Genomic DNA, 23,608 nt, shown 5'->3' on the forward strand with positions numbered 1-23,608 from the left:
ACACGCAGAGTCCTGGTGAATCAGAGACCGAGTAAAGCTGAGACCTGGTGAATCACACGCCGTGTAAAGCAGGCAAAGATGGCATCCGGATGACACTTGGTGGAATTAGACAGTGGCAGAGACCGGGTCCGGTAGAAACTCGTTCTGATATGGATATTTTCAAATTTAGAAAAAATATTTTCAAATTTTGCAAAATTTTCGAAAAATCAGAAAATTCTGCAAATCTTCTGAAAAGCGCACAAAACCAAACATTTCCGAAAATTTCGAAAGAATTTACAGATTGAAATTTTTCAAAATTGTTTTAGTTTTGTGCGCGTTTTGGACATTTTCGTTCATTTTTCGAAAATTTTTGTATTTCTTATCAAAATTCACCCCACACGATCCTTGCCAGAATGGGTCTATGCATGAACCGGTCTGTGATGCACACTGATTTTCCCTACCTGATCCCTACCACAAATGGTCCGCCTGACTCGTCTGTCTCACTCAGTCACTGGCGGACAAGGTGTGCCGCACACACACACACAAACAAACAAAAATAAATAAACTGAGGGATTTTAATTTTGAAACTTTATGTAACACTATATATGTATATTACCATTTATACTTTTTAGTTTACTGAACTATTTCACAGAAGTGAGTGCAATAATGAGTCACAAAACATGATGGACTCATGCTAATTCTTGTAAATTATTCACTCCCTTTCAATATGATAGTTACAAAGAACTTATTCCAGCAATAAAACATAGATAGAGTACACATCAATCTGAACTTTGTTGTTAAGAACATGATTGATGATGTTTATACCACAATATCTATGTGTCAATACATGATGGAATATGTTCAATGCACATAATTATTACACAGGAAAGATTCATCTCACAGGAACAATAGCAAGAACACATTTCACAGTAAAATACAAAAACTGTAACCCTGAACAAGATTCAACACAATTGTACATATATTTTTAGCTTCACTTTAATGAACAGTTATATGAAAAATTAAATTTTAATTATATCAACTGACATGTAAAAGTCTGAATGTAAATGGATTTCATAATGTGCTATAACCATTTTATACCATTTTCAATACATAAATGAGTAAACTAGATATAAGTATAAAGTAAAACTTGATGACAACTTGAACACAATCTAATAGCCAACAAAACTATAATAATACCAACAAGCAGATAAGTGATGTAAAAATTAAATGAATGCATACAACTGAATAAATTTGACCTTGAAGACTTTTTTTTGTACCAAATGATGTGTGGTTACACAGTGACTGTACATCAATGATAAGGAATAAGTTATTAGACAGACTAGTTCAGTAACTCTTAGTCAGTCACTTTTTCTGTTCTGAAGAAAATATAATTTTTCTCAGAGTATGTCAGTTCTCTGGCCACTGAATATCATCTTTATTGGCTGAAAGAAGATGAGTGTGGACAATATTCTGCAGAGTATGCCTTGCTTTAGTTTCTTCTTCCAGCTGTGAAGACAGAAGGGATATACTGGATTGCAGCTCCTTTACTTGGTCTTTCAATGCATACACAGTGTCCACCAAGCTCCTGTCCCAACAGTCACACCATCAATACATCACATTGTATACAATCTTAAGACACTTCATATCATGCAGTAGCATATAACATTAAAACTAACCAGCTGTTTTGATTGCTGTACTAGCATTTATTTACAAGATATTTTCAACCCCATGAGGCTATCCTAAGTGGTTCCATATTCAGTTTAAACTTACATAATAATAAAATATATAGACATGAAATTGTAAAATGTCAGGACTAAGTCATATTTCCATTAAAAATCACAATTAAATATTTAATACATTTTAGATAAAATACTGTGTATGTAGTATATGTATGTCAGCACTTAAAATTTCAGTTATTTGGGACTCTTGATTATGAATAAATAAATTTAATACAAAATTGTTTCTCTAAACATTAAGTAATCTAAAGTTGCACTGCTAAAGACCCTACAAAAATAACAATTAACCAAAATAAAGGAGATTTTGTATACTATAATACATCAATCCTATATTATAATAATAATAAAATAAAGGAGATTTTGTATACTATAATACATCAATCCTATATTATAATAATAATAAAATCTAAACATTTTTCAATTTCTGGCATAATACCAGGGGAAACGTGCTGTGACAAAATACTTTATGATTCATTTTTAAATTCATATCCAAAGCATTTACTGTCAGAATAAAAACTTGACATTTTCCCCATGGCTTTTGAGATGATTTTTGCAATTTCACATACAGTAGATTCCAGTTAATTGGGCCATTGGTTAATTGGGACAGCCATTTACTTGGGACAAATTTTAAAGAACAAACCTTTTTAACTCTTTACGTGGAACTTTGTATAATTGGGGCAGCCGCTTAATTGGGCCAAAGTGTTCTAATCCTGATGTGTCCCAATTAACCAGAATTCACTGTAATGCGTTAAGCTAACACTGATGAATGACATTATCTTTCTTAACCTAAATAAATTCTTGTGTTGCAGTGAGAACTATACATAAATACATACTTTTCTTCTACAATTGTTTGATTTCCTGAGGTCTCCTCAATTATAATCTTTTCCTCCTCTGCAATAAGCATTTGAGGGCTGTCCAGAAGAGCAGCTGAAATTAAACACATGACAAGCTGTCAGTTTATACATAAATGTCAAAGTATAACAGAAATAAGATACTGAATATATTCCACATTCCTAGATGTGAAAGGTTATTTATTAAGAATAATATTCCACTTTGCAGTTTTAACAAATCAGTTAATAAAGAATGTTAATTTTGTTATACAGTGAATTGGTATTAAATGTTGCTAATTTAAATTACTCAAGTCTAAACTGACCACAAAGAAATTTTCTCAGTTCATGTGCCATGATTCTTCTTTATTATAATTAATAATTTAAGCAACTAAAATTACAATTCTATACTTCTTCAGACTTTACATCAAATATAGCATTCTGCACTCAATTATTTTTAAAAATAAAAACTGGCACAGACAAATTCATTTCTGTCAAAACTACTGTCATAGAATTTATAGAAGCATGCAGAGCTTACTGAGTTAGCTGCATGGTTGAATGCAATCACTTTCCTATGCATAAAGAATTCCTTGTAGCTGAAAACACATTTAGAAAAATTATAATATAGTTATGGTGATTATTGACCAAGAACCCATACTTCTAGAATACCATAATAGTGGTGATCTACACTGATAGCACTTCCTTATTTGAAAAATGAAATCTACAAAAAAGAGGAAAAGGAAGGGAAAATGGAAATCCATGTCATTATTCGACCTTCTGTAACAAGGTGAATTAAGAAAAATATAACCTACCATAAAAATTTATTTGCATACAGTTTTAAAAATAAACACAAAATTTATATATATTTATAATGTTATCACACATTCATGCCATTCTAAGTAAGTTAGTGCTTCCTATGTCAATTTCAAAACTATGTATAACTTGAATAAAGTTTATATTATATAAGCATGTGTAAGTATGAACAAATATATTATATTTTTATTCAGTTATTACACTTCAGATCTATTAAAATAGCTGTATCAAATAACAGTATCATAATAGCACCATTCATTGGTAGCTATTTGTACATAAGACTAGAGCATGCAGAAGAAAGGATATGCAACTTTAAAATATACAAATTTAATCTCTGAAGTAAATTTAATGTCAGAGCAATGGAACAAATTCTATGAGGCTACTGCAGACCATTCTTCCATCTTCAAGATAACGAAAGATGTCTCAAATATATGAAGTGTTTCACAACCAGTGGAAAGTCTGAACATACAAACTACCTCTTTTGAATTCAATTTTGCGTAACTGCAATAACTGTAATTACATTTTATCTCAACTATGCTATACACAGTAAATGTAATTAAAAATGCAATATAAAGCTTCACAATATTAAACACTGCCAAAATTGAACAATATACTGAAAACTGACTTATCATTATAGAGAACAGCACAACATTAAACAATTATTATGCTGTTAAATTCAAGTAAAGTAAACATCCACTAACCTTACACATTCAAACCACAAGATTCCCTGAGAATATAAGATAGTGAAAGACAAAAATGTTTATGTCATATCATCTTAAACACTTGCAACATTGCAGAGTATCTTAACAGGAACAGACATCAAACCATACAGAAATAACACACTAATGAACTCTACATTCATTATTCCTATTACAGAATCCAGAAATGCAGGTCATTTTCTTAACATTTCAGTGGTTATTTCCTCAAATATTATAACACACATTACAATCTTACTAAATAAAAAGTAAAGTAGGTTTGTTAAAAAAGAATTCCAATTTCAATGTCTGCAAATTGTTATAGTTTGATTTTCTGTACTGAGGACGCAGAAAGAAATCCTGTGGAGTGACCCCCTCTGTATCTTCCTTCAGCTGTTACACTAACTTCCTCTGGTGTACTCCCTTGTATCCCCCTAGTCATTCTATTTACGCAAATAATTAAAGTGATAACTGCGACTACAGCTTTAATAAGCTTATACAGGCTGCAGGGAAACATAACAGTAGGCAGGGAGTAGAAACCTCAAGCTCAATTATCCCTGCCATCCACAGGAATTTTTCTGCAGCCTCAGAATAGCAAGAGTATTTCATAAATACAGAATGTCCAGAATGTGCATGTCAAAAAGTATGTTATAAACTGATAACTGAACAGAAAATCTATAATTTATACGGGGCCTGAAGGGGTACTTATTATTATGCAACAGAGATTTCCTCTGCAGTCCTTGGCATAGAGTAATGCAATATACTTTTTGACATCCTTTTATGGGATATTACATATATTTGCACAAAATTAGTGAATCTCTATTAGAGGGTTGCATTCAGTTCACACAAAACTTTACCCACTGCTGCCATTGGCATATATTCTTGGCTGGTATGAAAGTTACCAAAAATCTAGTGCTAGCATTTGCTCACTAACAGCTTCTATGGAATAAAAAAATATAATATAAGCAAAATTCTAGACGGAAAAATATAAATGTCAGATCTAATAAACAATACCTGTGTACTGGGTCATTGTTATTAAATTTCATTGCAATCATATAAGAGACAATTTATTCCACACTACGTGCCTGCTGGCTGGACTTTAACTCTGCAGTTTAGCAGTTTGTCAGTACACAACACAACTGGACTGTATGTTGCAATGCATAGGCATTAAAGGTTAAGTGAGTTGATGTTCATTTCTACAGAGGGAAATATTACCTTTATGTAGCATTCATGTTTCTCAATCATTATATCCATTTGCGTAAATCATAGATGAAGACACGATGACACATTTCATGCAAGGTAATGAAGTGTCTTCAACTGTTCTTACACTTACATCAATATTTAATAAACTTCTTTTGTTTTAGGGTGTAAAACAAGCAGCATTTTTTACCTCATAAATTATATAATTAGAAAACTAAATACAAAATGCTGCGGTGTTATCTGTCCAGGATAATTTTATAAAATGCATCAACCCTAGTACAAATATAATGTTTACCACTCTACCACATCTTAGTAATTTTATCTTTAACATGTCTTTATGTGTATATAATTTAAATTTATAAATATGACACTTTCATAGTAGGAAGTAAATATCATAAAAATTCCCTTGATAACTGTGCAAAAGTCTTAAGCATCAAACATCTCAAGTTTACAGGTAAGCAACTATGGTTGTTAATTATTATGTCTTAAAACACAGGAAACAAAATAACTTAAAAAACATCACTTTCATGTTAACTATAAGTCGCCATCCCTCAGAGAGACATCTTAATTTTTCTTCTGCAAGACTAGTGACTGAGATGGTCAAGATCTCAAATCAGAAGACCTTCACAAAGATATTATTGAAGTTTTATAACAGGTTAATGTGTAATAGCAAAAATGTACTATGAGCGTATAACAATACAACCTGCAGATATGCAATAAAAAAGGTCAACAGTGTATTTGTCACTAGTATTAACTGAATCAAAACAAATTATCAAAATGAAGAAATATCCAATATGTTTTCAACTGTATGACAGGGAGGTAAGGGAAAGATGTCAAAAATGTGAACTGTACTTTAAGAGATATCAAACTAAGAGATTGTGCAGATAAAACAAAAAATTAAAAATCAGATGTACACTAAATTGTTTTCAAGTCCATGAAAAAAGCTATAATTTACACTATACTATATTACTAAGTGGACTTTAATACAAAATTTGAATAAGTGAATAAAAGTACATGAAAATGCATAAAAACTTGCGAATATTTACAGGTGTGATGGCAATATAATCAGACGAATAAATTTTCCAGTTATTCTTTTAAAAAGTCTGCTTCTCTTCATGCATATTCATTCACATAAGTAAATAAAATATTTAAAACTAGTATTATTAATGTTGAATGTATACACAGTCATTTTAATAACAAAATAATTCTTTTTGTTCTCTAATGTGCTTGGATATGTAAATTAAGAAAATTACAACAGCACTTGTTACCTCATTTTAAATTATTAATTCTTGTGACAGCGTGACTTCTTCTACAAAGTGGTTTCAGCTCCTAGAAGTCTTTGCCTGCTGAAGAACTTACAGATTTTCAAACTCTCTGTGGATGTATGGTTGGGCAAATATAACTAATTAAAACAACACTTAACACAGCTTCCTAGGACTGAAACAATTACCTTAATTTGCCTACAAAATGCTACATAAAAACGTTTTGACACAAAAATTGAAAAACTACAAGCATAAAAATCCATGCAACTTATTTAGCACAACAAATTAATAATATTCATTATCCAGATATGTTAAAATAATGCTAATTTTATGGGAAAAATGAACAGTGATGTGATGGTTGAGTTCCCAAGGAGATATATTAAAACTAAGCAGGGATTACATCAGAGATTTTTGTTATGTTATTATTAAAGACTGGGATTTAAATTCAAAATTCTGATCACATGGACCAGAGAACCAAATATAATACATAATTAATTATATTGTATGGAAGAGAGTTTAAACTAGCCAGATGAAGTAAAATTTTACATATATACAGAATTAAAAAAAAATAGCTGAAAAATACTTTTTACACTTCCAGCTTTCATTCAGATTACTACTGCTGAAACTTTTAAAAATTCAGAGAAATGAAAGAAATATGTTGTGTTCTTACTCCTTTAGTGCATCTATTATTTCTGTTCTGGTAAATTTATTCCATTTCCCTCTCTTACTGGAACTATGAAGGAAACTGGGATATGACAGTATTTCCAGAGGGAAGTTCACTGTATTACTCAGTAGCCACATATAAATATATTTATATCTGATACCGTTATATGAAAATAACCACAAAACTGCAGCTTAAAATCTGATTGAAGCAGAACAAAAAGGACTTTTACATGTTCATACAGGCATTTTTTATGCTCAAATCTAAGTTTCACTGCTTTTTCCAAATGCTATTCATTGCCCAAAAATACATACATAATGTAGGCTGTTATCTAACTTCTATAATCATTGTGTAAATTTCTTTTATTTGGATGTTTCATGATAGCTAGCTCAGGACAGAGCCTGGCAGGCTTTTGTGGTAAGTTATTCTTTGAAAAGCCGAGAATACAATCAACTTTTCAAAGAATTTCCTGCACCGTAAAGTAAGTCAGGGAGAGAGTGAGTGTGGATATTTCTTGAACTAGAAGTCTATTTAGGCATTCAAGCATAGTGCTACTTCTTTGACCAATACAACACAGACAAATGATGCATTATATATAATGACACACACAAGATGTTTCTGAAAAAGTATTAGTGTTATCAATATAAATGCCTACAAATGTATGATGAACAAAAAGTTCTTTCCCATAGAAACAGTATCCTACCAGCCCAAAACAGAAAGTGAAATAAAACAGGTACTTAGATTGCAAAGGCTGAAAGGATGTTACTTTTCCCAAACAATATGAGAATTTGAGTATGTTTCATAACAAAGCACAGTTCATAAAAATTCCAGATGTGATAGTTCAAAAAAAAAAAAAAAAAAAAATACAAACTGTTATAACAAAAGTGGGGTTGGATGGAGGGCAGAATTAATCAAAATGAGTCTTTCTAAGTGTGCGGATGACAAAATTGCCACAGCACCAGGTGGAAGCACGTGCTTGAGTGTGTCTGTATTTGCAATTACCACACTGTGCTGAATGGGTATCAGTGTCTGCAACTGCAGTGTCATGCAACAGTACATTACCACAATGAGATAGATGACCCAGGTCCACTGCTCCCAGCAGCATGGAACAGAACAATTTCTCCCATCAGTACCATATACTATACCACTATCCAATTGTTATATTGTATTTCTTGGTTTATAGTAGCTTTACTATTTATTATAAACCACAGCTACATGACACTTAACCTTTATCACGTAGGATTAAGGCATAAGCAGAAAAATGTAAAAGAAACATTTTTTCTTCCACTATCCTATCCCATTACAAGAAGCTGTTCAGCCCGAACATGAGCCACAGGTATCACAAAAATATGTACGAGAGGAAACACCTGTTTAACTGTAAATACTCTTATAACAAACCCTTCTTATTCAGGTTTTTTCACTTCTTTAAAAGAAGTTGTACAGTTTAATTAAAAACATTGTACTTATAACTTTGGAGTTGCATAATTATTATATGGAAAGGAAATTTTTAATTCTAAAATAAAACTGACATGAAGTTTCAAGTCTACAGGTATTATAAATAATATTCTCCAACTTTAAGCTAAGAGATAAATATAATATACAATGAAAATGCAGGAAATAAAAAATGTAAATGTTCCCTTGTAAAGACACATAGTAATTATACTTTACATGCAGAACAAATAATGTGTGGAAAGCTGCAATGCATTGGCACTACACAAGTTAGAGTACTCCAAAATATTGTCACAAAAACAGAACATATATCATATGTGGAAAGGTACAATGAACTGTGCTACATAAGTCTAGAGGTATCCAAAATAATTCCCTCTAACAATATATGTGACACTGTCATTAAGATGGGGCACTTTCAGAATGGAAGAAACTTTGTCATAGGACATGTCTAAATATGTGATATAATGGGAACCACAGAAGATATTATTTTAGCAACACTCACATAATCTAGACTTTTGGATCAGACAAATATGAAATCTTAGGGTCAGGGAAATGTTAGTATCAGAAAGGGTGGTAGGTTTCCATTTAAAGAACTCAGAAGAGTATTCTGACACATCCTTCACAGATGCAGCATGCTACCTTGCATGCGTTGTAAAAATATATTAAAAAAGTCTGATCTGTGTTGCATGCAGTGCTGAAGAACGTAAGAAAATAAAATGCTCTTATTAAATTTTATATAGATATTTATTAACGGCTGCAAATATTCTAATAATTTGGATGTGATATAGCTATGGATGTACATTTTACTTTAAAAAACAAAGCAGTAACAAAGATTTTAATTTAGTAAAAATATAAATATAAGGCAATTCCATGACTGATACTGCCAATTTATAACTGGTTTGAGAACAAACTGAAATCAAAATGTATCTTTAAACAGAAAAGACATGCAACACAGATATGTAATGTATACACAAGTCTCTTTAAAATGAAATTTTATAAAACATAAAACTGAAAATACAGAGCAAAATGGCAAACAAAAATTACTAAAGAATGAACTTTTCAACAAAATGGTTTTTTTTGTGACCACACATAAAGCAAAATTAAATGAGAGTAACAATATATGTATTTTGTTCTGCATGAGGTTCTTGAGAGGTCTGAAATGGCTGTCACAGAATTAAAAGATTTGTCATACATAAAAAAACCTGTTTGTTGTAATATGAAAATAGATAGTAAGAGTGCTTACAATAACTACTGCAGAGCATTTTCATATGGTATGCATAAACATCAAACACATAACCATCAAGTAGCTTACAAGAAGCACGGGTTATTCTTGCCTTTTTCATTATTTGATGGATTTATGACTGATTATTAAAAGATTTTGTTCTAACAATGATTATGTAACTGATGAATGTCATAACTGTGAAAACTTAATGTCAGAATTAATGTTGAAATATGTGGGAATATTGTGGATGGCCCATCATAAAGTCTGTAACAGGTTTCTGTGAATTGGTTGAAGAATTAGTTGCAACTTCTTTTTAAACTTAATAATACAAGAATACCACTAAATATGAAGATTTGTAATGGTGTATTCACATAATAATAAACTTATTAAACATTATTCACTGCCTTAATTTAAACTGAAAGCGACATTTTAAAGACTGGTCTGAGATTACAACTAGCTTACTGACAGGACTCAACTGAGTATGTTTTACCAGAGGATAAAGAAAGGTTCCAGTCTTTGAAATGTTGTTTCAATTTAAAACTAGGTTGGATATTGTCCAACAAGTTTGTTATTATAAGAATCCCACTGATCAACAGAAGATAAAGGAGTAAGTACAGATGTGGAATGCTGTTAGAGAATAATACTGGAAAAGTATTGTAAAGTAGAATGTTCACTGCTGAATAAATATTGACAGTTTACAAAGCAGAAAACTGTATCTAAATTACTACTGGCAAAGTACCTGCACTGATAAAAATAACAGTTAATAATTGGACAGAGGTAGAAGATACTAAGAAGTCAAGAGACATTCTTAATTACCACAGTTTTGCTTAAATTATATTTAAAACACAACTGGTTATGCCTTGAACAACTGGTAGGTGATCTAACAATAATTCCAGTATGTCCATGTCTTGGCATCTTAAAATATTAGAGACAATGCTTTATGCCTTCAACATAGAGAGAATGATCCTCTCAAGTGATAGCAAGAATATCATGATGTGGCACTTGCAGATGAAGGGACAAGGAATGATAATTATAATTCACAATCTGGTAATACAATATGTTCATACATTGTAAATTTGAATTATCATAAAAAGTCTTACCAAATATCAACTCCACTCTAGGCCAGACCTGACCAATAAAGAAGTATAATTAAACAAAATACACCCATTTAAAAATAAAAATATGTACTGAATTATATGAGGGCATATCTCAATTCTATTGTTTTGTTTATGAATGATATAGAATAACAATATGTCATACTACCAGTAGGCAGCACAAAGTTTAATTGGATAAAAAAGTTAAGGCCAGAAACTATTTAAGCCACCAGTGGAATCTCAAGGAGTTTTAGAAATAACAGACCACATATTTTTGTAAGATTTGAGGTTTTCACAGCGGTGAGTATGAAGATTTCTGTCTTCTGGGTTGTTGCGCTGTGTAGTCTGGTCGATGTTAACCAACGTTTCAGAGGTCATACTGCCTTTGAAACGTTGGTTAACATCGACCAGACTACACAGCGCAACAACCCAGAAGACAGAAATCTTCAGATCACATATTTACTGGTGGTATACCTAAAAACATTTTAATTGTATGCAATGTGCTTTTAAAACAACTTTTAAAAATATGTCCAAATTATTTCGTTTCAGAAATTAAAGCAAATTATGATCTACAAAGAAAAAATGATCCGTACTATAAAAGGGACATTGAGAATTTATATTACCACACTAGCAAGTAGCAAAGAGTGTCACTGAAACTATTTAAAACTTTATGACCAAAACAATTATATAAAATGCTCTCATCAGTACATAGTGTTACACATACAATCCTGATAAATATAAATAGCATTCCCTCTAGGACTAAGTAAATGTATAATATGAGTATACATTACTTATATATACGGAAATGACTAGCAAAATTAATCCATCTTGAATTATAACTGCAACTCAAAACATGGGTACTATGTCTGCATATCAGATGGAAGCAGTGTAGGTTAAGAGATATGGTACATTTCTTATTTTGAAACCAAACATATTTTTATTTCTCTGGGATCCAGTTATTTGGTATAAATTTTGAAATTTTCAACTGATCAAAAAATCGTCTTGTCCATCAATTTTACTTGTTTTATCATACCCCAGTAATAGTACACAAAACTACATATTTTGCTGGACATACACATTCAAGTACTGTATTGTTATATACATTCATGAACTGATTCACATGTAACAGTATATACTTAAGTACAGTACTGAGAGCAGTCAGAGCACTCACTTGTGAACATGATAAATACAATTTTTTGCAACAAACTGGTTTTTCCCCCCTGCCCCTTATGTCACCAATTACCTTATGCCACTGATATGTCTGGAAATAATACTCAGGAATTTCAATTTAATTGAAATATTACTAGAAACATAGTATACAACCATATAAAGAAAAATATATGTCTGATGTCACAAATTTTAGTTTGACATATGTTCTAACAGACTGTGATCAGCATGAGCTATATAACAGACAGCTACATGTGCAGAACTGAAAGTGGGTTATTACATGATCAGCTTAAGTCATAGCATAACATTCTTAATTCTAACCTGCACACCATCATTCAAGAGCCCCCCCTACCCCTCTCTATATGATAAAACAATATAAGGATGCAAAAATTATGTTGCATAAATAATAGTAAAATTAATCATCTAGCTGCCTGCACTTATACATGGACTGAAAGGTTTACATCACAGACAAATTATGTGATAGTTGCATGATTAATTTCTAAATTGCACAACTAAAGCGACTTCCAAGTTGTTATAACACAAACAATGTGTAATTAAATTACATAAAGTTTTTCATTTATGTTGTTACATTCTACTACATATAACCCAAAAGACACAACAACATTAGTAGCATAAAATCTGCAACAAAGTACTGCCTCTGAATTAACAAACATGAAAGCTAACACTTATATGAGTCTTTCAGCTGAAGTGATACCTCCCCCCTCCCCCCCCCCACAAGAAGCAGAGGCCTTCAGCCGAAACGGCCCCTCCCTCTCTGGGTTCAAACCTCAGAGAACCAACCAACCAACCAACCAAATTCTTTGGACAAGTTGCCTGACGGGATAACCTCCAATCAGCAGCGACAGACCCTAGTTTGAATGGTCGAGGCTCCCGCCACAACAGAGCCCCGTTAGTGTTAGCAAAATTCCCATTTCCATTTTAAGGCTCTGTTTACCATTTCCAGCAATGCGTTTCGTAGGCAGGAATGGTGTTACCTAGCAAGGGACGATGTCTTGCGCTTGCGCAGGACTCTGCCCTTAGCTAGCTTTTTGGTTGGTTGGTTGGTATATGAGCCAACTTTAGCATGAATCACATAATTTGTATCATTTGCAATTAAGATGACTTTTAATAGCAAAATCATATAACCAAGATTTATATAAAAAGCATAAAATTGGACTACCAAGCAATGAAAGCAGTAAGCATAAACAGATAAAACTACGGATAGTATTACTTATGCTATCATTGCATCAGTATTTGTAAACCAAGATTCTTTTATTCTAAAACTTCAAGTAAAAGCCAGACACTGACATATTATACCATTCCACATTGTATGCATAAGGAATACTCCCACCAGAAAACCAAAACTTCTTGATTCACATAAACTCATCGATCAAAATGATATGCTATATGGTTGTAATTTATTTATTTTTTAATTACTGGCTTCTCTTTAAGGGTGACAGAACACAAGGTGGTTCTAAAATATGGAGGTTAAAACAAGTGACAAACATGTAGTCTATTCAAAGAGTGTGAATATATGAAATTTATTCATATAATATTTATGCTTCAAAACACATTCTCTTTGGTTTATAATTTACATCTGATGAATGCTGCATCAAACTGTACTTTAAAAGAACAGCAGTAGCTTCAAAGTTATGAAAGTGGATCAAGTGAAAGCAAATACAATGGTAACAGGAACAAAACTAGTGATTACTGTTTCTGAAATATATTTATATGGATGAAACACTCAATGCACATACAAGTTTTAATATACATCAGAGGTGCCAAATGGCTACTTTTCAGAAATCAAATCATGTTCTTTACAAATGTTTTTCATTTCTAAATGTAAAATTACACTATATTTTAATGAAAATGAAAAATCTTACCTTAAAATTAAGTATATACAACAGTGAAAAATGCTGTATAAGAAGTGATACTGGCTATTTTATAAAAACATAATCATTTAAGGAACAAGTGATTATTTACAATTTATTATATTAACTTACATAAAATTTCACATATAACAAAAACCATCCTGACACATTCATAAAGGAGTACCCTCCATCCCCACAAGAATTCTGAACCTTTACCAAAACACAGCTTTCTGACATTGTGCATCATATATCAACACGACGGCTGTACTAAGGCAAAATACAATCACTGCTGTGTATGCTGGATAAAAATAAAGTACACACTATCATTAAAATCTTGGTAGAGGGAGTGGAGGAGAGAAATTGTACAGCAGTATATTGGATATTTATAATTATAGCAGCACAAAAATGTCTGTGACAATACCATCTAACCATGGCAGTCAACGTGTTAAAATGCAATTCATTATGTATCGATCTGTTTCTGCCCTATGACTTATTAAAATATATTTTTCTTTTATTGCATAATGTTTTGCAATAAAGTTTGAGTTAAAAGAAAGGTTTGGTTTTAAAGTGTATATGAACAAACATTTTTTTAAAAAGAAGGATGTTCAAATGTTCTGGAAACATGCACATTAAATGCACAAATTCACAACATTTTGGCTGGTTCCTTTGAACTTCAATTACAGTAAAAGCCATTCTAGTAGCGTACAGCTTCATGTAGCTTACTGTTGCCAAGTAGTTTATGTCTTCTTGTTTCTATGTAAGTATCTTGCACATAATAAAATAATAAAGATCACATACCTGAATTGACAGTGTATCGCGTTTTGGCACTTGTGCAGTAAGCTTCAATAACACGTAAAATCTGAGCATCTTCTTCATAACTTCTTTCAGCTGAAAATTAAATAAAATGGAAATATATCCCACCTTAAAGAAATAAATAAAAGGTAACACATGCACATAAACCAAGACTCACTCTGTTTCTTAGAGCTGCGTCCAGACTTTCTATGATTGTCATCACGACCAAGAGCTAGGCAGGGGCGGAGTGGGGGAGAGGGACGCAAACAAGACATACTCCAGCCCTTGTTAACTGGTTGATGTATGGGCCTCACACTGCTTGGCTGTGGCACACTTACACGAGATGACAGTGGAACTGTCAGTGGTGACATCTGCAGTAAAAAACATATTTTAATTAAATAAAAGAGCACAATAGCATATGAAAACAAGTCATTTGCAATGGTGAGCACTATTTAATTGCTAAAGAACAGTAAGGAAATTGTTTATTTTTTATGTGTGTCAATCTTGGTATGGTGCATAAATTAAAATATTAGTTTTCTTGTGCAAGATATATTAAATACTTCTTATGAAATTATTCACTCATATGTTTATGTGAAATGGCAAAAACATAAAATGTAAAACTCTTCTGGATGGAAAATATCTAATAAGTATATGGAACAGACCTAGAACATGATACTGCTGTGGTTTGTCATGTAGCACATTGACAAAGAAGTCTTATATTATCAAGACTTAAAAATTACAAGCAACCTTTTATATAAATTAAAACATTTGATATGATGGCTGGCTAATGCATCAATAAGCTAGAAACCTAATATAACAAAATGAACAAACCACATAAAGTAAAGGAAATCAAAATCCATTTTCCTTACAGGTTAAGATGTATATTAACATATTTAATCTGAAGAGGACCTGTCATTCTTTGTTTCATGGAGTTCTGAAAAGATGAAGGCTCTATTTTATTTTGATTTAAAGAAGGTGGTTATTTCATACCTGCAGGAAATGGTACTATAGCAAAACACCTGTAAGAGGCAACAATGTGTAACATAAAGGCATAAACTTTATATTTCTCTCCAAAGTCGTAGGATTCTTAACTTCATAAACTGCTTATGTACTGCCCCTTTGTAGTCCCACTTTTTTCTTCAATTATTGATTTATGTTGATATCCTCACAGATTATTACTAACAAAAGACTCATAAATGCAAACACAATACTACGTTAGAATGGCATATAGTAGGATTGAAAAAATCCAAAAACCTTCAATGTGGGGGAGCTAATATTGTGCTTCTCAATGTGATGCAGTTATCCCATATTTAACAATATTAAGATATTGTTACAGCTCATATACATTATGGCAGACTTTTATTATACACAGACATGTCCTGTCCTTGTTTTCTTCAATAATCTGTCCTACAACTTCACTATCACCTAGTTATTAGTAATGAAATAATACACTATTGTATTTCATTACATACACAGTTATTGTTATACAAAGTGAGATATCTACTCACAATGTTAGTAAAGCCTGTCTCCAAACATGCACATGCCAAAAATCTACAAAACATTTAACAGAAGCATTATACAATATTTATGCATTTTCCACAAAAAGTGTGTAAAATTAAACCATAACATGTCTGTCCATGGTTTCATTTATGAATCTACTCAATGGATTTTGCTTACTTCTACTACTAGGGGGCATGTACACTAAAAGTTGCTATGAATATTGTATTTTCATTTCAATCAAATACACTTTATATAAAGCTCAAAGTGAACTTGACCAATATTATTAAAATACCTGTACTGTTTAGACCCTGGCCACATGACAGTACAAAGTATGTCCGTTGCAATGGACATACTTTTGTACGGACGTAGGTGATGACACCACACGAGCGCATCAGTTGCCCCAATGGACCCAGAAGAAGCCGTTGCATTCTGTGGTCTTGCCCCTTCATAATTCTATGACGGATGTCACGATGTGCGTTACAATGGACGTACTTTGTACAGTCTTGTGGCCCCAGCCTTAACAGTGTAAGAAGCCACTTCTCAATTCTTCCAACAATTCGATGCTGCCATAATGCCATCATGAACATATTTTTGTGACTGATTGTGCTATTAATTTTACACCACACATTTCAGCTCATCAGCATGGAAGTGGATTCCAATGAGCACTGCTTTAATGGGTCCACTTTACTTGTGAGAGGTCTGGCAAGTATGGCAGATGTGGGAGCATTTCAATGGAAGAACTCTGATGCAACTGCTACCACAGGCATATGCAGATACAGCTGTCATGTTGAATAGAAGTACTCTTGAATATCAATCTGTATCAACTTTACCTAATGGTTGCATTCAGACACTCCTTCACAACACATTTTGCTGTTTAGTTGGATCTGATCAACAGTAAGTATGTCACGATGTTGCTGATCATGTCTCAGGAGAAAGCTGATACGGCCTTTCTAGTTCATCGTATACCAAAATTATTTTGACTTTGACAACAGAGAATGCCACTTTTTGCTAGCAAATTTTATTTCAGGCTAGAAGCAGAGCAGTCATTTTACATCTACAACATATGTAGCATGATGACATGCTGTTCATGGCCTGGCATCATTAAACTCCTGCATATAATATTTAAATTTCTCTACCCACCATACAATGTGGTAAATATTCACTGAGCTCTCACCTCCAGATGTTAAAAAATGACACTATACACCTCTTGTAACTCCAGCTGTTTTCACCTGAATTATTTCATGTAACAAATTTGCAAATTACATAAATATAGATGTCATTATGCCTTGCAAAATTTTTTGATTCAGCAAATATTTAACAACATGCAAGGGAAAACAATTTCTGACTACATAGAAAGAACAATACATTTGCATCTGCAACCTAACACTACTATATAGTCACAGCTGATAAGTGTCATTAAATAAACCAAAGAAGAGACAATGATATTCACTTTAATTTGTCTGTAGGATAAAATAAACAGTAATCTATACTGCTAACTTAAAAATGTTTTATTTAAAATATACTGAAAGGAAACATAAAATAATAAAAATATAATAACCATTAAAGATATATTACAATGAAAAATGTTACAGGATAATGATGGTCTGTCAACGTGAAAGAACTGGGGAGGAAGCAGTCATGGTATATTTCTATCCTGCTATTCACTTGGGGGTAGTGAAGAAAACTATGAAAAAAGCCTATAGCAGCTAAAATTTGAACCAGGCAGCTTCTGGAACATGCCAGGAGCACACCATTTAAGCCAACTTGCTTGGTAGGTATCCCTTATGAGTTATGACTCTATATAGATTACAAATTTTGTTTCTATGTCTATTCATTTTAACTGTGCATTTTACATAATCTAGCCTTTTATTCACAAGGTTACGAACAGTTTCATCATTTAGATTCCTGTAATTATCTACAAAATATCTTTTCACCATTAACCTCAATATAGGTAATCTTGTTGTGTAACTAACCCAAAATTATTTGTCAGTCTGATAGGCCATTATACACACACTGCCTAAACCTCTACATGTAGTTATGAATATGAAACGTGCAGAGGCATGAGTAAGAAGTTCACTACTATACTAAGTAGTACTTTCTCTAATCTAGATCTGTGCAGGAGTTGTGAAACAGGCAAGGTCATTCTTACTATAACCAAAAACCACTCTCAGCATTATGTAAAGTGGTAATCATTTTACAAAAAGGTATCATTGCACAAACAAACTCAGAATATTTATTTCAAAATCAAGCTATTTGCAGAATTAGATGTTAATTGCAAACTCCAAACAACTATAGGATTGCAAGGCTGATGGTTTCCACAGTCAATTTAAACAATATAAAAGTTAGCACAAGGAAAAGTATAGAAAAGCAAAGTTCTCAAATGGGTAACAGACAAGTTTAAAAAGCTGTCAGAGAAGTTTGGTTTCTGAGTTCACAAAAATTTGGAGGTTTCAAAACACTACATTTATAAAAAATAAAGGGTTTGTATTTTATACAAATTACTTGTCTTCCTTTAAAGAAACAGAGATATAGAGAGTGGTTACAAATATTAACCCAGTATTAAGTCTTTCACACAACACCTGTTTATAAAACAGGAAGAATCCTCTCAAAACATTTCACAAGGATGCAACTTCAAAAATATTTTGGGGTTTGAACAAATAAGACTATCTTTAACACAAATTTTTCTTTTAGAGAGACTAACATGGCAATTAAAGGAACAGGGAACTAATATGTGGGCTTAAATTTATGTAACAGCAAATAAGTATTTTTGCAGCAGTAAAAAAATGTGGAAGCCCAGAAACCAAAAAGTGTATTAATGCCTTTAAATAATTTATTTAAACTGTGGATTTCATTAGTGCTTTGCAAAATTGTTTCAATACAGAAGCCTTGCCTGTTTGTGAAGGAGGTTTGTGTGTCTTGTGTCTGTGCGCTGACTCCACAGATCTCACAGCCGAGGCAGGAATCTTAGTCTTGAGCCACCAATGAGCATACATTCCAGAGCGATAGATACCACCTACATTCAGGTGGTCTTCCTTAACTTCACTGCTGCTATTCCATGGTTGGGCAGCTGGCAATGGTGAAGGATCCAAACTGGTTGAAGTAATAGAAGGAGCCACTGAATCCATTGATCCCACAAAGATTTTCTCAGATGTAAGGGATGCCTGTGCAGATGTTCTAGGAGTTGAACCAAAAGGTGATGTGCATACACACTGGGCTTCATAATTTGCTTCATCTAGTTCTTCACTCTCCCGAAGAGTCACCGACCGGGCCAATGCAGATTCAGAAGTAGACACACCAAGACAATTTCCCACACCATCAATAGGTTTCAGGCAGCATGTTACAGCATCTTGGTCATGTAGGAGACCTGACATGTCAGGGGAAGGCAGAGTGGAATTGCCAGCTATATCAGCCAGTCCAGAATCTGAAGAACGTGAACTGCAGGGAACCTCATGACAGCATCGGCAGTGCTCAGTATTGGTACATTTGCCTGCATCTATGCAATAACTTTCTGCAATACTAATATAATGATAACTGTAACACCTCCTGTGTATTGAAGGTTTAATTCCCATTTCATGATGAACTCTGTCTTTGCTAAGGAGATCAATGTCTGCAGGACTATTATGCTTACTGGAGCTTGTTCTTCTAGGAGAAGATTTTGAAGGTTTCAAACATGGTATAGAAAAATCAGAATCCCTTGTTGCAGCTGTGTCAGTCACTGGTATAATGGTAGGAAGATCACGCACTGTTTGAATGCTCTCCACACTATGGTCACTGGAAGCACTCTCTTGTTGGTGAACTAATTTGGAAATGGAGCTGTCACTTAATGGTTCTAGGTCATACAGCAATTCTGCCAAGACTGCAGTAGGAACAGGTATCACATTAGCCGGCATATTCAAGCTAGAAGAATGTGTTGTGGCTTGTAAGTATGGTTCTTGAGGTAAAACTGGCATAGAGTGTGACAGCTGTGGTTTAGGATTAAGACAAACTCCATGGCAGGATGTATATAAATCCTTCTCACTTGTGAAATGACAACTTGGAACATACAGTGGTGCAGGCTCTGGCTGGCAGAAGTTATAAGGCTTGAATGTTGGAAGACTCTGTCGGACTTGTGGATGAGATCCCTTGGGATGTGTTGGCTCTTTGAGGATAACATCATCTAACTGTGTCAAGTCCTCACAGACAGCACATGGGAATGATCTATGAGCTGACGTTCTTTCAAAACTTGATTCACTGGACTGCTGAGGGGTTAAAAGACTGGGAGCTCTACTGTCTTTCTGCTTACAGATAAAACTAAGTGTGGAACTAAATTTTTTGTCTCCTGACTTCTGTTGTAAAGTAACGCAGTTTACAGGTATTTCACTTCTCTTAGTATTATAACTTTCACTACCAACTTCAGTAATTCCAGAATTCCCTCCATCCACGAAACCCTCAATACCTGCTACACTATCAGCACATTTTGGACTGTAATAGTGTATGAAACCAAATGGACTGCTTGCACAACTGCTTACTGAGCTCTTATCATCACTACTGTAATCAATAGCATTCTGCCTCTCCAGATGTCCAGACTTACAGTATGAAGATTTTGTTTCCTGCAGAGAAAGGGTGCTGTCTGTGGCCGTATCAGAACTGGAACCACAGGTATCATCAGAATCCTCTTCTGATACACATGACTTCAACCAAGTCTTTTTCACAGTGTAGGTTCCCATGCTCACCCGAGTTGGAAATATGACACACTCGACTTTATGACTGTGGCGTACTTTTACCCCTAGAATGTTAACACCTATTCCATCCTCTTTAAATTGAGCATATAATAAGCGTTTAAGAACCTTTCTTGTTATTACACCACGCTGAACCAGATCAGCAAAGAAGGCAGTAAGTTCAGAATAAGGTGATGCTGGAGGAAGACTTACATGAGGTGGAGGCAGAGGCTGAGGCTTGCCAGGTGGTGGTGAAGTGGCTGGAGACGGAGATGACACAGAAGACTTTCGGACTGTACGGATCTGTTGTTTCAAATGTTCTACCCATGTATGCTGGTCGTCTTTCGTTTGACACACTGCTAGAATTCGCTCGATCATGGTACCTACAAAATAAATACTGCATGCTACATATGAGGGTCTTATGGCAGTGAAGACATTGATTATTTCTCAGTTGTGGATAGTCACATGAAAGGTTACCACATTTCAAAGGAACTTTTGTAACACCTACACAAGGCCACGCAGTGTCACAACCCAGAAGGTCACAATTAACACTGTACATTAAATATGAATTTAATACTTTTGAGCTTCAACAACCAACCAGAAATACCACTTTACTTGAAGAATAAAATTAATATCTAAAAGACAATATATTTTACCAGTCAAGAAATATTTTTAAAGAACATGGTGAGATAAATATTTTATGTTATTTCTTCAATATGACGAGCATTTGATGCGTGTCACATAGTGAAACTACATTTTACTTACCTACTGGATTAATGTTAGCAAACAATTCAAACTACGAATTTGTTTATGTTAAAAAAATTTTGTTTAAAATATTCCCTGGCATTGCATTTCACAATATCTCACTTTTCACAAAAACTTCAATATCCAAATTGAAAATATAGCATTTTTGAGGACACCAGACACTAACCTGTTACTTCAAATGCATTCTTGTAAGCTTCTGTATCTTCCAATTTTGTAACATTTATTCCTGTTAAAGGCAATTTTCCCTGAAATATAGTGAAGCATAAATACTATTAACATTTTACACTTCTCTCTCTATATATGAAGAGGCCTACATGATATATAAATTATTTACTTCTATACACTTTAGAAATAATTACAGAATTTGTTATTATACAAACATTATGTAAATAAGAGGAATATATGTTGGTGCCTAAAAATTATTTAGAGATGAAAGGAGTTCAAACATCTGTTAAGGCATGCTGAAAAGTAATGCCTCCAAATATTTTATATTTCATAACTAGAATAGATATTTCACTGAAATAAAAACAGGTACTTTTCTAGACCTTCAATCTGTAATATTACATAATTAATTCCCAACATATTCACCTCAGTGGACCATGCACACTTTCACCAAAATTCAGGTAGTTTCATGAGTCAACCACAACAGAAGTTTGCAGCTAATTTAAGATCTAAGGCCATGACACAATAAGCACCATTCAAGAGCATATAATAAATACGGACATAAAGTCCCAACCACCACTTAATATAAAATTAAGTGACAACAATCATGAAACTTAAAGAAATAATAATATAAACAAGAATAAATATTCTACATTATCTCTGCCCTGAAAGTTTAAGCAGTATTATGTAAACGGGTAACAAAACCAACCTCATATATGAAGGCACTCATCCGCTGACTAACACTGAGCATAAGTAAAGTTGAAGGGAAAAGAACCAAGTAGCGGTCTCTATGGTCTGGACAAATAGCTACAGAGCCCATATGTAAAATTTCTCCAAGAGAAGATAAGTCCTCTCCCTCCCAACCTCGGACACCACCTGTTAGTACTTCCAGCTCCAACTCCTTCTGCCGACGTGTGGCAGAACATGAAGACTATAAAAATCAGTACAAAACCAGTCACATCATTTCACTGTATGCCAGCAATTATTATGAACACTAATCACAGTAAAGCAATTAACTTTTCTCTTTGTTAATGTACACAGACATGAGAAAAATGTGCTAATGGAAAATCTGTTTTCTGAAGGAATATAAGACTGTTAATAACAGACACTGAGAATCTGAAATACACATTCTTTTTTTGATTAAATATTACACATTGACCTCCATGGGATTTTTTTCAGGCATAAATTTCATCCCATGACCCTCACCCTAAAGTGGCAAAAAATTAAGAAACCTTAATGTATAAACCATGTCAGAGCGAGGTTTCATGAAGATAGTCTGAGCTGTTTGAATGAAAAAGGAAAACACTCACTGCTATATCTTTGTACACACTGACTGATCTCTGAGTGTCACCCCTGTCAGGGTGATTCTCTTCAACATGTCGTTCCAATTCTTGAAGCATCCCTGCATACTTTTCTAGGCGACGAAATGGTTTACTCAGACCTGTCGTCAGAACAAGAAGACCTGGGCTTGCAGCACCTTGTGATTCCATAAAATCATTCAATTCTACCCTGAAACAAAAAGATTCCATTTGAAGAATTGGAAAGGTAGTGGCAAAGCAATTAATACAGACTACATGCAGAATTTTAATGGAAGTATTTATTGTAATGCCAGGTGTAAAGTTATACAATCCAAATTATGTGTTTTATCAGAGTACCTTAATTTTAGTAACTGTCATATCATTTTAATTACATAAAGAACTCCTAATTCACAAAACA

At 33.4% G+C, this 23,608-nt stretch overlaps 1 protein-coding gene and 1 long non-coding RNA gene across 7 annotated transcripts in view; one reads left to right on the top strand and one right to left on the bottom strand.

Moving 5' to 3' along the window:
• Positions 1 to 536: 536 nt before the first annotated feature.
• RtGEF (Rho-type guanine nucleotide exchange factor) overlaps positions 537 to 23,608 on the bottom strand; it is a 33,053-nt gene continuing 9,981 nt past the window's right edge. For 3 of the 6 annotated variants that reach the window (XM_022065289.2, XM_022065288.2, XM_087355270.1), the window contains 8 exons: positions 23,203 to 23,401; positions 22,602 to 22,823; positions 21,897 to 21,975; positions 21,179 to 21,348; positions 14,947 to 15,139; positions 14,775 to 14,864; positions 2,549 to 2,642; positions 537 to 1,564 (listed from right to left, as the gene is read on the bottom strand). In XM_022065289.2, the coding sequence (XP_021920981.1) occupies positions 1,387 to 1,564; positions 2,549 to 2,642; positions 14,775 to 14,864; positions 14,947 to 15,139; positions 21,179 to 21,348; positions 21,897 to 21,975; positions 22,602 to 22,823; positions 23,203 to 23,401 (1,225 nt within the window). In that variant the 3' untranslated portion in view covers positions 537 to 1,386. Of the gene's footprint in view, positions 1,565 to 2,548; positions 2,643 to 3,080; positions 3,139 to 3,346; positions 8,263 to 10,944; positions 10,973 to 14,774; positions 14,865 to 14,946; positions 15,140 to 21,178; positions 21,349 to 21,896; positions 21,976 to 22,601; positions 22,824 to 23,202; positions 23,402 to 23,608 lie in introns of those variants that run through there. The other 3 variants (XM_022065291.2, XM_022065292.2, XM_022065290.2) reach the window with 3 other exon arrangements.
• Positions 16,719 to 22,274, top strand: LOC147872811 (uncharacterized). Its single transcript, XR_015536929.1, has 2 exons — positions 16,719 to 17,162; positions 17,861 to 22,274. It is a non-coding gene; the product is annotated as an uncharacterized LOC147872811 (long non-coding RNA).

This window comes from Zootermopsis nevadensis, unplaced genomic scaffold, assembly GCF_977971745.1.
Source record: "Zootermopsis nevadensis isolate Lab colony 2312 unplaced genomic scaffold, Znev_1.0 Znev_ptg000024l, whole genome shotgun sequence".
NCBI classification, from domain to species: Eukaryota; Metazoa; Arthropoda; class Insecta; order Blattodea; family Termopsidae; genus Zootermopsis; species Zootermopsis nevadensis.